Raw genomic sequence first — 14859 nt, forward strand, 5'->3', positions numbered from 1 at the left:
AGGGATCTGAATTAGTCTCTTACCTGATCTTCATTGTGCAGTGGCAGCAAAGAAATGTGTTACAAGCACATTTCCAACGGCTGTGCTGGCAAGACGCCAAAGAGTCTCTCCTATGTAACCCACTTCTTGCTGCCAGACAGGAGAGGAACACTGCAACAGCTGCTAAAACCTGAAACCCTGCACTGGCACAGCCTCCTAGTAGAACAGGATCCAACACAGCCTTCGATCTCAGCTCCTTTTAGGTTGACAGGAGTCACACTGCAGAGTCCAGCCCATGAAAGACACCAGACTACAGTGGAAATGCTGTTTAAGGATTAACTCCACCTGCTAGGTGAGCGTCAGAACCAACGCCAGTGGCAGCTGCACAGCGGTCTGAAAACTACAAGCTTCAACCCCCAGGGGGTACCCACAGAGTGTCACCTATGTATCACAGGCCACTAGTGCTGGTCCCTTACTGTTAAAGATACAACCTCTGCTGAGGCACTCAACAGTCAGAACTCTAAATAAAGATATAAATTACAGACAGTTTGTACCAGCATATAAATGCCATTGGTTCTTTGCATACATAGAGCATCTCTGGATTATAACATGACAAAAGAATCTGCAGTGCACCCAGATAAAGGGACATTTGAACTACACATTGAAAACCTACCCATGTGCAACGATACATTTTCCATATACATATTTCTTTTTCAGTAAAGAACAGAACTCCAGGTAATTAATATTCCACATGGGTGATATAAATAATATGTACATAAACATCTTTTTGTCTCCACATCTAGACTTGAACCTAGAAAATGCCAGATACCAATCTAGGACTAGGGTTTTTTAAAGGGAAAAAAAAAAAAAACCAAAAAAAAACACACACAACAAAAACACAACCACATATACCAGACTCCAGAACACGGGGAAGCAGATGTACTAATACAGTTACGCGTGCAAGGACCAAAGGAGAAACAGAAGTAGATGTCTGTTGAGTAGGCAGAACATTGATTAAATGCCATTTTTACATGGCCAGGAGAAGAAAGCTACTTAAGAATTTTGACAAATGCTTGGTAGCTTAACGGGTAAGTAGTATGGCAGAAGACCTGTTAACCCACTGATTCCAATCCAACCATTATACACCACACCTTGATTTCAAACTTCTCATGGAGATTGGGTATAAAAATCTTTTCTTCTTCATCCCACGTCTGACTGTCATCAGTCTCAATCTTGCCTTTCAACCTCCATTTTTGGCGCCCCAGTCGGACAAATACCTAGAAACCACAAAAGAAAAAGGATGTTGGGTCAAGACATTCCAGAACATTCTCTTCAGTCCAAAGGCCTCACACTGTTCCAGTATCACAGAGGCAAATCCAATCCTTTCATCACTATACGTTTAGGAACTTGGATAAAGCTAGAAGATTGGAAGCAGTAATTCAGGTTGCAGGTTTTAACACTAACTCCATGCCAAATGACACGTCCCACCCATTCTAGAAGTGCAAAACCACACTGCACAGCAAGTGTAGTGGTACTGAAACACATGGCACACTAGAATTCACTTGGAACTGTTAAGTAGGAGAGCCACCCAGTAAGATACTAAGATGCATTCAAATCATGCCAAGGGCAATCTTCCAAGAAACAGGCAGCAACTGTTACTTGATTCCAGGGCAACTTTGAAGACAAAGACCTGACAGGCTGGTTCTGGTAGACAGTCACTGCCATCTTTTATACCCTCCCATAATACTGGAATCACATCTTTCCCTCTTCAGTCTCAGAGGGTAGAGTAACTAGTGAAGGTGCCAAAGCACTGTTCTCATCAGAACAGTGCACGGTTTTATCATCGTCTGTTTCCTGCTCGACTTCTACATTTTGCACCCTTGCTCTCCTGTTCCTCTACCACAAACTCACAGTAGTAAAATAGAGGACAAAATGAATTACTGTATACTGCACCTCATACTGGTCCCCCGGGCAGAGACGTGCAAAGCCCACCAGACCTGAAAAGAGAAGGAAAACTCCTAATATTTGTGGAGTTTTACAGTGTCCCCCAAAGCCTCAGCTTGCAGTAAATAAAGTGACTGTCTGGCTAAGACCCCATTGCGCTCAGCTCTGTGCAGAAGCTATGCCACCAGCCCAAAACACTCGTAGAAGGACAAACTTTGAGCTGAGGAAAAAAGGCTTGTCAGCTTTTGTACTCAAATATAACATATCACTGCAGACCTGTTTTATAGCACTGAAGCTAAGAGAAGTTTGCCAAAATCCTGTTCAGGATCTCATCCAGAAAACCAGTGGAAGCAACTGACATAAAATAAATGGACTGTCAGTGAATCGGACTGCTACACAGCAAACCCAAAATCAATTCATGAGTTTTGAAGGAAACAAGTAAGGAACATACCTTTCATCTTCAAGTGAAACTCTCCCAAATGGACCTCCAACGCCCCTTCTATAAAGCACATGTCCTAGAGGAAAGACTGAATAGTCACTATGACTGAAAAGCAGCACAGAGTAGCTACCTTCCCATATGTGCCATTTTCTTTAAAGGACTTTGTTGTTTTTGTTTTTTTTTAAAAAAAAAAGGACACACACTAATGTTTTTCACTAGTGGAGGCTGACACAGAGTCCATTCATGCTACTTTTAAGACAGAAAGCTGCGATGCCACTCCACAGAAGAATGGAACTGATTGAGCAGTTCACTGTCAGTTACCTTCTACTGCTTGTTTTGTAAAAATAGCATAGCATATTCATTATTCAAATCTCATCCCATTACTTCCAGTGGATGTCGTAATGGACCCCAGTATTAAAGCAGAAATTCAAAGGATTTTTCACTTGTCTTCATGAATGCATGAAGCCAAGTTGAATACGGGCAAAAAAGTTATTTCACAAGCTTCAGTTCATATTATGTACTTGTGTTTCATTTACACATTAAGTTTTTAATCTGCACCATTAAAAAAAAAGCCAGCAGCAAGTCCTGGTACATTTTTTGGTAAGGAACAGTCAGGTCTGTTACATGTGTGCAGCATTTCCTACCTCTGTGCACTCTTGGAAGTTCTTGTAAAGCTCCACTAGGCTGTCTCTGGAGGCTTTGGTGGAAGGAGACAAGGAAAAGGCCTGTTTCATATTAGTGGCCCCATCTCGTAGTCTGCACTGGATACAGTAAGCTTCATAGAGTTCTTCTACCTTTAAGATTTGGGAGGTGGGAAAAGAATGAACAAGAATTACCCTGGCATAGTTTTAATAAGTTTTGGAAAGGAACATCAGTCTTTCCTGGCAAAAAAACCCAACCAAATCCCACTATCACAGTATTGCAGAATGAGCCTGTAAAATGCAGCATGAGAGTGCAACAGTTTGTAGACATTCCTGCAAAAAAGCATGGGATATTGAGAACCAATTTGCTCTGCTATTGTCAGATTAGAATAACACTTTGTTCAGGGAAAAATTACTTGGGGAGCAGAAAACCAGTTCCCTCAATACAGATTAAAACACCTACATCTTTAGCTATGTCAGAGGAGAGATTTCATTCCTTTAGAAGCAGATGGCAGACAGCAGACAGGCACTCTACAGAACCGCCCATTTGGCCCCTTGTGGGAAGTGAGGGGAGAACATGTAAGTGATCCCACGGCAGCGCTTTCTGAATAAACTGGCAGAGCATGCAAACTGGTTTCACAAGCAGACTCAGGTTGGGTTGCGCCCAACATTCAGTCTGAATAGAACCATTCAAGAAAATAAATAAATAAAAATCCCCTCCTTCTGTAAAAAGAGTGGTTACAGCTTTCAGAAAGTACCCAGCATTATTCCCCTTCAGATGAATTATAATCACAAGTATTTTCTGTTTAGATAGCTTGTTTATATAGCAGAGTAAGCCTTACACATACAAGAGACAAAACTCCTTACCTTGCTTATGTGAAACTCCAGTTTTCTTATGTATCTCTCCACAGAGCGGATTTGCTTTTGAAGAAGGGAAAGAGAGGGGATGGTCTTTAAGAAATAATTTCTCAAACATGCCTTTAAGTAACACAGTAGACACATCATCAGTTTTTCTCTATTTGCAACATTTCATCTCATCCTCACAAGTCTCACCTTATCCAGGTCATAGTAGAAAGCCTGAAAGAGAAATAGCACAGGCTGAAAAGGAGAGCATGTACATTTGTACATATTAATGATATTTTCATATTTACTGTAAGACTCACTACGCGTATCTTAAGTTACACTAAATTAAGATGCATTGTTTACTACAAGGAGACAATCCAACATTCTGAAAAGTAGCTTCACTTTCCGTTCATGGTTGGTTGGTTTGTTTTCACAGCTGCTTGAAACAAGACAGTAAGAGTCTCATCACCAGCTATAACAAGGACATGGACATTGGTCCTGCTACATGGCATTTTCTCTTTTTTTTAATCTAGCTATTATTTCCCAAACGAAAGGCAAAGTTGGATCTGCGAGTTGTCTTTTCATTAGTACTGTTGCTGAAGGTACTTCTAAGGAGTTGTAAACACAACAGAATCTAGGTTACAAGGACACATTCACAAACTACAGAAAACAAAGCCTGATCTTTATCGCCTTTTCTGTCCGCACAGAGTCAGGTATCAACACTGATCACTAAACAGGCACAAAGTGATACTATCCCAGTAAAGGAACATGATCTGAAGAACGCTGCTGGATACTGAAAATGAGAAATCCCAAGTTTAATTCTCACATCTAAAGCTAACTATGCCTTGCTGGACCCTACCTCAGTGTTTTAACTGGAAAACCACTGGGAGTCCCAGATGTGAGAGAGCATCTACTTTTGTGACTTCATTTTTGAAGTCATCTAAGTATTCAACATTAAATGCGTCTTACCAATCTGGAGTTCCTTTTTGTATCTTTGTGTCGACCAGAGAGATAATCCAATTCAGCCTGATGTGCTCCCAAGTACTCACTGGAGGGGAAGAAAATCCAGTGTTACATTCTTCTGGTACATTCATAACACCTCTCCAAAGAATTTTTCAGCAAAATGTTACAAAGCAACTTCCTTCTGTAGAGGACTTCTCTTGTTTTACTCTCTAGAGATGTGAATGGCTATATAGGAGGACACAGGTCGACAGATGAGAAAGGGTGTTTTCCATAGACAAATATTTGTCCTAAATGCAAGGCACTCCCAGAGGAGCATCTGTACAGAGTGACTGCCAGCAGACACTGGTTACTGTTGTCTAACATTTAAAGCTGTGCACATTAGGAAGCCTCTTGAATCCTTTTTACTGCTCCAAGACGTGCAACACTACAGTGCAATACAAGAAGGCCACCACTGCTGCATAAGTTATGTGCACGTACATATGCACACGCTGCACTCAGACATTCACTATTTCTTGTTTCCCTTCATCTAAAACACACCATTCAAGTGAATGATAGGCTTTATTCTGGGAATGTGAGGCAAAACAAAACAGTAGAGCTGGAAGTACTACTAAAGGCAAAAGGAAAGGAGGGTTGCAAGCGGAGAATACCAAGTTCTAACACACACATAACCCAGCTCACACATCTCCTCTTCAGATTTCTCTAACTTTTCCTGTTTGGCCCTCTGGAACCTTTCTGTAAGGTAGCAGATCAGTTCATTTGTTGAGCAAATCTTTTCTTATAGTTACTGAGGAATAAGCATTCATCAAGCAACTCCATCTTACAGAGTCACAGAACTGCAACATGAAACACTTGCACTACAAAACCAAGCGCACACAAGTACTCCATGTGTAAGATAGGGCACAGATCATTCAGTGTTTTAGCAAACAGATGAATACCACTTTTTGTATGCTAGACAATTTTTTAACATAATGATTACTTTTTCCCGAATGAGAACTATTTTGTGAGGTGTGAAGCGCTTGCTGCCAGTTGGCTTCTACACAGTTGCTTGCATGCAAGGGTTGTCCCTCAGGGGTTCCCACAGGGCATTAAACTATTTCTGCTGAGATCATCTTCTTTCAACTTTGCTTTCAATACAGAGCAGACTTAGGTAACTTTTTCCTCTTATGCTTAAAGGGAAACCAGAGTCACCTGGTAACTGCTACATTATAAGACACAGTTTCTCAGCAGTCAAAATAACAGCTTCACATTTGCTTTGATGTATTTCCTTTCCTTATTGTCACAAAACCAGTCCCCCCAAGACACACAGTGGCTCCAGCATTCAGCTGTCTGTTCTTTACAGTCGCCTATTAACAGCTCAGTGCTGAAGTAGCCAAGGTTGCTGGCAGAAAAGGGTTCACTTTCCTTTTAGAAAAGCTTCATCACTTTTAGACTTCAGTATGTTAGAATTGCCAGCTTGATGGAATAGTACCCAGCTGGTTAACAGAATAAAGAGTTACTGGAATGGTAGCCAGATGATTAACAGAATAAAGAGTTATTTGTTATAGCTATAAAGAAACAGACACGTAAAGCATGTCCTGTACTAAAAATTCAAGTCACTCCAGCAGCAAGTGGACTTAGTCTGCATCTACTTAAAATTTGGACTTTGCATTGCTATTTGATACAGTTGTTTTCTGTAGGTTACTTTAGTCAATTAGTTAGCTACTCAGTTTTGGCAGGAGTCTGATCATACGGCATTCCCTGCAGAACTGGGAACAAATTCTGATCCACTTTATGGTTTCGGCTCCCTAAGCTCTGACAAATTCTGAACTCTGCAAAAACATTTGGTTTTGTTATGTGTTTTAAATCTAAATCCACTAATAAGACATTGACTGACATTTTTAGGGCTAAGACTTTAAAGTATTTTTACAGAATTAAAATGTGACACATCTGAGTTTACAATGTATTATTGCAGTGTGCTTCATGTTCTTTGCAAAGAAAATAAACTAAGATCAGAATTAATACAGTAGCAAAATTCTGAGGACAGCAGCAACATACACGAAGCAACTGTTAGCAGGATGCCAGTAGAAAGAGCTAGAGGGTTTACAAATCCAAGGAAAGGTATTCTATCTTCCAGTAGTAGCTTCAGGGTATAAACGAAGTTATATGACATTAGACAAGACCCATCAACATCAACTGTAATGATTTACGATGTGTATTTTTATATAATAAGATTTGAGGACTCAGTTACAGGTTGGTCAGTTTCAGTCACTGATGGAGGCAAACAGCACTTACCACCACTTCCTTTCTGGTCTACAATAACAAGAGAGCAAGCTCATCCATATTTTGTTTGCCTTTTCAGCATTGCATAATATCAGTGTTTCTATGAGGTAACTGACAAGCTTCCTCAGAGCCAGAATACCCTAAATCCAGATTGCTAGCCCATCCTTTGATCTCTATTATGTCTGCTGCATTTACCCCATATCTGCCAGGTGGAGACAATGCACAAAATTGGTCTTTAGCCTTTTCACTCAAGTCTATACTGATGCAACATCGACTGTGGAGCCAAACATAATAAAGACTCTGAAATAGTGCTACATTTAAAGCAAAATAATATTATTTACATTGCCATCAGAAGCCAGAATTGTACTACAGCTCCATTTCACCACCTGAAGTGGGCTGAAGTTTTCAGGTGGATCTGCTTAGACCTTTCCACTACAAGAAGCCACCCAGAGATGAAAGAGAACTTTGGAACTCCAGAATTTAATTCTATTTAAAAAACAAAACAAAACTGAAAACCCCTCCACTAGAATATCTCTTCACTTTAATAGTTTGCTAATCCGCATAAGAGAGAATAGAAACGGTTTATGAACCAGCCTCCCCACTGTGTCCTTGCAGGGCACACCCTTGCTTTCAGACTCGGTTTTAAGTCAGCTTTTTGAGCCAAAGCAAACTCCACACATCTCCCTTTCCAGAAACTTTCTGCCAATCACCCCCCTGGTCTGGCTGTCCCATCCCTATCCCAGTCTCATCTTGATCTGCAGACTTCTCGCCTGCCACCCTGCATGCTCCAAAAGCCTCCCTTCCTCAAGGGGAGTTCAGTTGCTCCCCATGAGATGGAGAATCTCCCCACAGAGTTCTACCAGTCACTGACTTATTACAGAAGTGTAACAAACTATGAACAAACAAAAACATCAGAGCACTTTGCGTGCAAGCAGACTGTCTGAGAGTGAATGAAGCTTGTTCTACAAGGTCCCAAGCCAGTGTCTGGGAAAGTTACTACATATGTTTAGAGATGCCAGATGGAGACAGAGAACAGTGATACACAGACTTAATCAGCATGACTAGGTAAGGCAAATTACAATATTTTAACAGTCCTTACTTAAGTCCTTTCTTCAAAGCTTCAAAAATTTTCTTCACTTGCAGTGGTTTTGGATCCCAGATGACTGTCCCCTTCTGCAGGGAATTATAAGCCTTGGGGGATTTCAGTGACATTCTTGATCTCACTGAACTTCTGCTGAGAGATTTTCTGTAGAAAGAGAAAAGAAACATAGGAAAGATGCAAACCCCATCAGCTGGGAGAAGAGAGATGCCTAACCCACAAAGCTTCCAGGCTGCAAGTTATACGCCAAATCCCATATATCTTTACTCAAAAGAACAAAGCTCTCAGACACAGTGAGAATACTTTCACAGATAACATCAGAAAGTTGAGGCCCAGACCTAAATACCTGGTGCAGAAAAGCATCAAGTTTTTTGTGACTTCAACAATAATAATTTAAATAAGAAACATCTCCTCCTCCAAGCCTGATGCAGACTGAGATGCCTAGTGGTTCTCTTTTATCCTTTCTAAATAAAGAAAATTTGTGCAGGTCCCCGCTTCTTTGCGAATGTGGGGGAGACACTGAGCAAGAAGAGAAAACCTCTTTTTATAACAGGTTAATAACAAGTTAATGTTCATACTGCTAGCAATTGGCTTAACAGACATGCATGGCAGCTAGCTGAGGCCCTGTTTCTGTGTGCACATTCACACCAGTTGGTGGGTCACCTACAGAACTAGTCAAGTAAGCCACACCACAGGACAAGGACATTCCCATTCTGACTCACCTGTAATTCAGGGAAATGAGGCAACAAACTTTTGATCTGCTCAAGGCCTAAGTGATAAAACTAATACAAAAAGCCTTTAGAAATAGCTATTTCTTTGCCTGCATTCACCATCCATTTAAATGATGGCTTAGAGCCCTACCACACTTTAGAAAAAGCAAGCCACCAAGCCCAGATTGCATAAAAGATATCATTATTAAGGTGTTTTTTCAGTGTCTAACACCTCACTTACTTTTAAAAGTAACTGCAAAAACAGAATTAAATATTGTTTCTAACAGAAGTCCCCCACACAGGATCTTTCGTGCTAACCTAAAGAGTTAGAACACCCCAAGCCATTAGTTGCATATGTATCTTCAACATTTAAATCAGAAAATAAGCAATCTGCAAACAGTTATTTGCATTATCAGATTCCCATCTGGCTTACCTCTATCTATACGCTCCTCTAAATCTTAGTTATTTTTATACAGTTTTGTTAATACTCCCTGTAATTCAACTCTCTAAAACAACATCATCTAGAGCAGTTTCCCATTCCACCAAGCCAAGCAACTGCTTTCAGAGAAGCTTTCCACCTACTCTACAATCTGTCTCCTAAACTCAGCTCACCTGGAGAAATGATGAACTTCAACAGGCTGAACACTTAGCTACTGGCTGTTTTAACTTCTAGGCATGTGACTGAAAGCCTAAGGAGATTATTGAGCTTGGTGATTAAATCCTAGGCCCAGCACACCTGAGAGCTGTCCCCAGTCCTATTACAGAAACCTTCTAGTAACTACTTTAATTATCCTGGTATTAAATTTCCACTTAACTCTAGTTTTTTAGCAAATACTCTGCAAAAAATCTGAAAAAATTAGGTGTTGCCAAACATTACTGGATATTTAATTTCTTCACCCCAATGACTATCTTAGTTTTTTATGATGGCTTAATGTAAATATTAATTAACCAAACTACTTGGAGCTCAGGTTACCTATAATGAGGAACATAACTGTTAAATTAGAAACTTACTTTAACATTGTTTTCTTTCGTAAGATAATAAAGCTTTGAGTATTCCATGCAAAGCGAGAGGGTTTCAACAGGAACAACATTAGAAGGGACAGTCTAGCCCAGAACAGCAGCTGAAAGAGTCTCCTAGAAGGATCATCACTTAAAATTCTTGCATGCAAAGAAGGAAACAGCATCCAGCTCCACGCTTTAGATGAGTACTCTAATTAGCAAGATATCATACGGAAGATATAAGATTATTCTATCTTTTGAAATTAAAAAGCCCAAATTACTGCTGGGTTTTTGTTGGGTTTTTTTTTGGAAAGGAAAGGACTTTGATATTTACTTTCAGAGTTTTGGACTGCAAACCCTAAATTCAGGAAATCATTTCCCTTCACTTATAGTATCTAAGCACTGCATATGGATAGGTTGAGATTTAAAACTCACCATTTTCCTCCATATCTCCTACTGGCTGATGTAGCCCATATGTACTCAGTGCACTGATGTTAAGAATCCCATTTTCATACATTTCATAGAAAAGTTAAGTGGCTGACACGAGCCTTTAGGGACAGTAGCTAAAAGCTAGATGTTACGATGCTGCTTTCCCTTGTGAACTTAATAATTTAAGCATCGGATTTCCCGCTTTATAGAAAACAGTAACAATATCTACTTCCGGAGACCATTGTGAGGAAAAATGAAGTAGTGTGTCTGACTGTGAGCCTCAAAAGGAAGTTGCTAAAGAAATGCAAAACTATATTTAGCATCTGCTTAAGAACCTCCATGTGGACCTGATTTGTGTGTCATCCTTCGGAAAGACCTTGCACAGAGACCCTACAATCTCCTGCTGTGTTTTGCAACAGTGCCCGAGCGAGAGATAAGTTAGGAAAGGGTGATTAAAAAATTTCTTCACCATGCTGGAGAAGGCCCTCGGGTGTTCACTGGGCTGTGACTGAGTATCCAATACATAGATTTTCCTTGTTGCATTGATTCCTGAATGAAACTGTCTGTCTAAACACTTCATTAATGAAAAGTAACATCATAAAAAATGCATAAAGAGAGGCATTTGGTTAGAAAACCTTTGCAGATAGAAGTAACAGAATAATCTTCAGGGATATATGAACTCTGTTTGGAGCATTCTCACCCTGCGGGACTCAGTCTTTGTTGGAGAAACAGCTGTTCAACACTTCTCCTGGTAGATCCTGTTCCTGCTAGAACTCCCACTGTGTACTTGAGCCCAAGTCTCTTTATATGATTTATTGCCAGTGTTCTTCTCACGATCTTAGGATTTAGTGTGATTTTAGATGTCTGATCTTTGCTAGGTATAGTATTATTTTTCAGCTTCTGCAACAAATTAATTTATTCAAACGTGAAGACTTCTTGATTACATCACAGTCATGCTGGAATTTCATTTTTGCTCATACTTTATCATGATGTTTTTAACTAAAATATTAATTCAGTCACTTGGTTCTTTGAAAAAGTATTTCATGACATGAGTCAGGTATTTTACTGATACACAGTAGGATTTTTTTGAGTACAATAATTTTAGATTAATATTTTTTTTTGTTCTCCTTCCCCTCTACATTGCCCTAGTGAGGCCTCATCTGGAGTACTGTGTCCAGTTCTGGGCTCCCCAGTTCAAGAAAGATGAGGAGCTACTGGAGAGAGTCCAGCAGAGGGCTACGAGGATGAGGAGGGGACTGGAGCATCTCTCCTATGAGGAGAGGCTGAGGGAGCTGGGTTTGTTCAGCCTGAAGAAGACAAGGCTGAGAGGGGACCTAATATATACTTATAAATATCTTAAGGGTGGGTGTCAGGAGGATGGGGCCAGACTCTTTTCAGTGGTGCCCAGCGACAGGACAAGGGGCAACGGGCACAAACTGAAGCAGAGGAAGTTCCAGCTGAACATGAGGAAGAAATTCTTCACTCTGAGGGTGACGGAGCACTGGAACAGGCTGCCCAGGGAGGTTGTGGAGTCTCCTTCTCTGGAGATATTCAAAACCTGCCTGGACGAGGTCGTGTGCAACCTGCTGTAGGTGACCCTGCTTCAGCAGGGGGGGTGGACTAGATGACCCACAGAGGTCCCTTCCAACCCCTACCATTCTGTGATTCCATGATTCTCTGATTCTGTGATAGAGGCATACCTTCCAACACTTCTATATGATACTGCTAATGATTCACTTTGTTATTATTCTAGCATACGCTGGCAGTCAAAGATTATATTCATTTTCCATTTGTATATCATATCTTCTAAAAGTACTCAGACAGGCTATACAGGGATCACTAAATTCAGAAAAAGAATAAGAGCACTTCTAGTGGAAAAGCTGCACAGTTACAGAGAGCAATGCCACACAACAATTTATGATAAGCAACAAGGGAAGAACAGCATAGGATGGTTTAGCAATTACAGAGCTCGACTGAAGACTGGATGATTGGACTGCAACCTTGACTATAATATAGACTTGTTACTGACAGCAGCAAATTTACAGTCACTTTCTTGGCCTGTTTGTATTCCTCCCTTCCTCTCCTTTGTGGCATTGCCAGAAAGCAGCCCTTCCTGTCGTGTAATGCTGCTCTGCTTAAATAATTTCAGGAGAACTTGAATTGGGTTCAATTATATAGTTTGCCAGGATTCACCATTAACATCCCCGTCTTTTTAAAAGTCTATGAGATTTTTAATTACCGTAACTATTCAGAAGGTTTTGGTCATAAAACATCAGTTATTACCAGGCTGCTAGCAGGAAGGGTCGCAGCCCTTCATTTTTCTAGAAGAAATGGACACTATTAATAGATACATAACCTCTGAAACCCAGCCGTCTCTGAAGCACAGTGTGTAACTACCTGAAAGGAGGGTGTAGTGAGGCAGGTGTTGCTCTCTTCTCCCAGGTAACTAGTGATAGGACAAGAGGCAATGGCCTCAAGTTGCGTCAGGGGAGGTTTAGATGAGATATTAGGAAAGATTTCTTTACTGAAGGAGTGGTCAGGCATTGGAACAGGCTGCCCAGGGAGGTGGTTGAGTCCCCATCCCTGGAGGTGTTCAAAAAACCTGTTGATGTGGCACTTCAGGATATGGTTAAGTAGGCATGGTGGTGTTGGGTTGATGGTTGGACCTGACGATCTTAGAGGTCTTTTCCAACCTATGACTCTATGATTTTATAGTAGTAAGACAGTACGGTGTGAAGTATAGCTATTTATCAGTGAACCATGACAACACTCAATAGTTTCAAGATAAAAATTCAGGAACAACTTCTACACACAGATGCCTTACCTTAAAAAATACATTCACAGTACCTAATGTCTGTTGCCCAAACAATCAGGTGCTTTTTTTTTGGTGTTACTTACGCTAATTTTCTGCTTTGCACAGTGCTGAATCCAGTGAAGGAACAACTCCTGCTGATACCACCTCCATCACCAGGAGAGACGAATGTGAGTTTCACTGACATGACTGCCAATCACTAAGTCTATTGGGTTCTGAAATAAACAGAAAAACAGATGAATCAAAGCCTTTTTGGCAGTTCAGGATTAGATCTGTGCTGCTGCAAATGCTGAGCTGCATGAAAGTGGGAAGTCAGAAAAACAGACAGTAGATTAAATAGAAAAAAAGACTTGTCTGCTATACACGTTTCCTCTGTTGCCATCCACAATACAATTAACAAGGGACTGAATAGTCTCAAATTAAATCTCTCAAGTCCTCTTCAATTTCTGATTGATTTTACAAACTCACTACGTAAAAGCCAGAACAGCCTCAATTCACAGGCTCTCTACATTTCTGATCTTTCAAAAACCCTGTAACTGTCCCACTGCTTAAGGAGTTCAGGCCAACCAGTGTATTTCCAAATCAGCATGGATGCCAGAACAATACTTAAGCTCCAGACTTAGTCAGGTTCAAAAAGCAGTTCCTTGCATTTGTACAGCACCACACTGAAGTCAATGGTAGAACTGGCTGAGAATGGTACATAAGCCCAAGGCAGAAGTCTGGTTTCAACAGTAAATTTCAGGTTCATGCTCCTCCTCTAGCAGGATTTCTCTTGGATTGCCGTCTTCTGTTTTCCATCAGTCAAACTCTTTTGCTTTCTGGAGAATTGTGTTCTCTGCCATATGTCTGTAGAATCCAAGTTACAATATAAGTAACAGACATATCCTTTAAAGCAGCTGTAGAAAATCACCCTGACAGTTAATACACAGAAAAATTCCCTTCCTTCCCTCCTCAAGCTGGTGTAATGTAAACACCACAACTGAGTGAAACTGAGTAAAACAAAAAGCTTGAGTATCTATTTGTAGAGGGAAGTACAAACTCCAATGAAAAGCTCTACACAGAGATGCTCCATGCAAAAGTTTGTCCTACATTACAGAATGTGCTCTGAAGAACAGTGAGCTCTTAATCTATCAGAGTAGATATTGGAAAGAAACATCTGCACTCAATCCTTATGCTTGACATTATCCCACCAGCATGGCTGCAATTAGTCAGCCTAGAAGCCCAGAAATGTCAGGATAAGACTTTTCTCCTGGCTCTGCCACTAACTTGGAGAGCAACCTAACTCAATGCTCTTCCACACTGAATGGTTAAATATACTTCCCGAGAAGAGAGAGATTTGAGAGTGTTTTGCTAATTCTGGGCTAGTCTACAAGTACAGGGAATTACTGTGACTATGCTTTAGGTACCAGTATCTACCAAAGCAGTAACAAAAGCTGTCATGGATTTCCCCAAGCATAGATCCTACAGTGAGACCTGATTATTTCATTAGAAGCCGCTCAGTCACTTCCCTGGGCTGAGGTCTAAGACTCCCATTTTTTTGCCTGTTCTACAGGTTGTGCCAAGCTCATGACTACATCTGTGAAAAACAGGCAAAAGATTTTAGAACAAGATGACAAATTCAAGCCAAACACCTACCTGCTTTGCAAGCTACCTGGTTTGTCAAAAGAGGTGTTGGGCATGGCTGGGTATTTTGTATCTCAGTGCATCAAAGTCCACATGACTCCACAGCTTCAGTAATATCA

At 40.6% G+C, this 14859-nt stretch overlaps 1 protein-coding gene across 10 annotated transcripts in view; it reads right to left on the minus strand.

Moving 5' to 3' along the window:
• The window catches only part of RIPOR3 (RIPOR family member 3), a 67247-nt gene that overhangs the window by 20824 nt on the left and 31564 nt on the right, over positions 1-14859 (minus strand). For all 10 annotated transcript variants that reach the window (XM_075438684.1, XM_075438683.1, XM_075438682.1 and 7 more), the window contains 9 exons: positions 13204-13332; positions 8168-8314; positions 4816-4894; positions 4057-4080; positions 3871-3924; positions 3007-3156; positions 2375-2438; positions 1933-1976; positions 1131-1256 (listed from right to left, as the gene is read on the minus strand). In XM_075438684.1, coding sequence (XP_075294799.1) covers positions 1131-1256; positions 1933-1976; positions 2375-2438; positions 3007-3156; positions 3871-3924; positions 4057-4080; positions 4816-4894; positions 8168-8314; positions 13204-13304 — 789 coding nt within the window. In that variant the 5' untranslated portion in view covers positions 13305-13332. The remainder of the gene's footprint in view (positions 1-1130; positions 1257-1932; positions 1977-2374; positions 2439-3006; positions 3157-3870; positions 3925-4056; positions 4081-4815; positions 4895-8167; positions 8315-13203; positions 13333-14859) is intronic.

Source organism: Opisthocomus hoazin, chromosome 18 (genome assembly GCF_030867145.1).
Source record: "Opisthocomus hoazin isolate bOpiHoa1 chromosome 18, bOpiHoa1.hap1, whole genome shotgun sequence".
Taxonomy (NCBI): Eukaryota; Metazoa; Chordata; class Aves; order Opisthocomiformes; family Opisthocomidae; genus Opisthocomus; species Opisthocomus hoazin.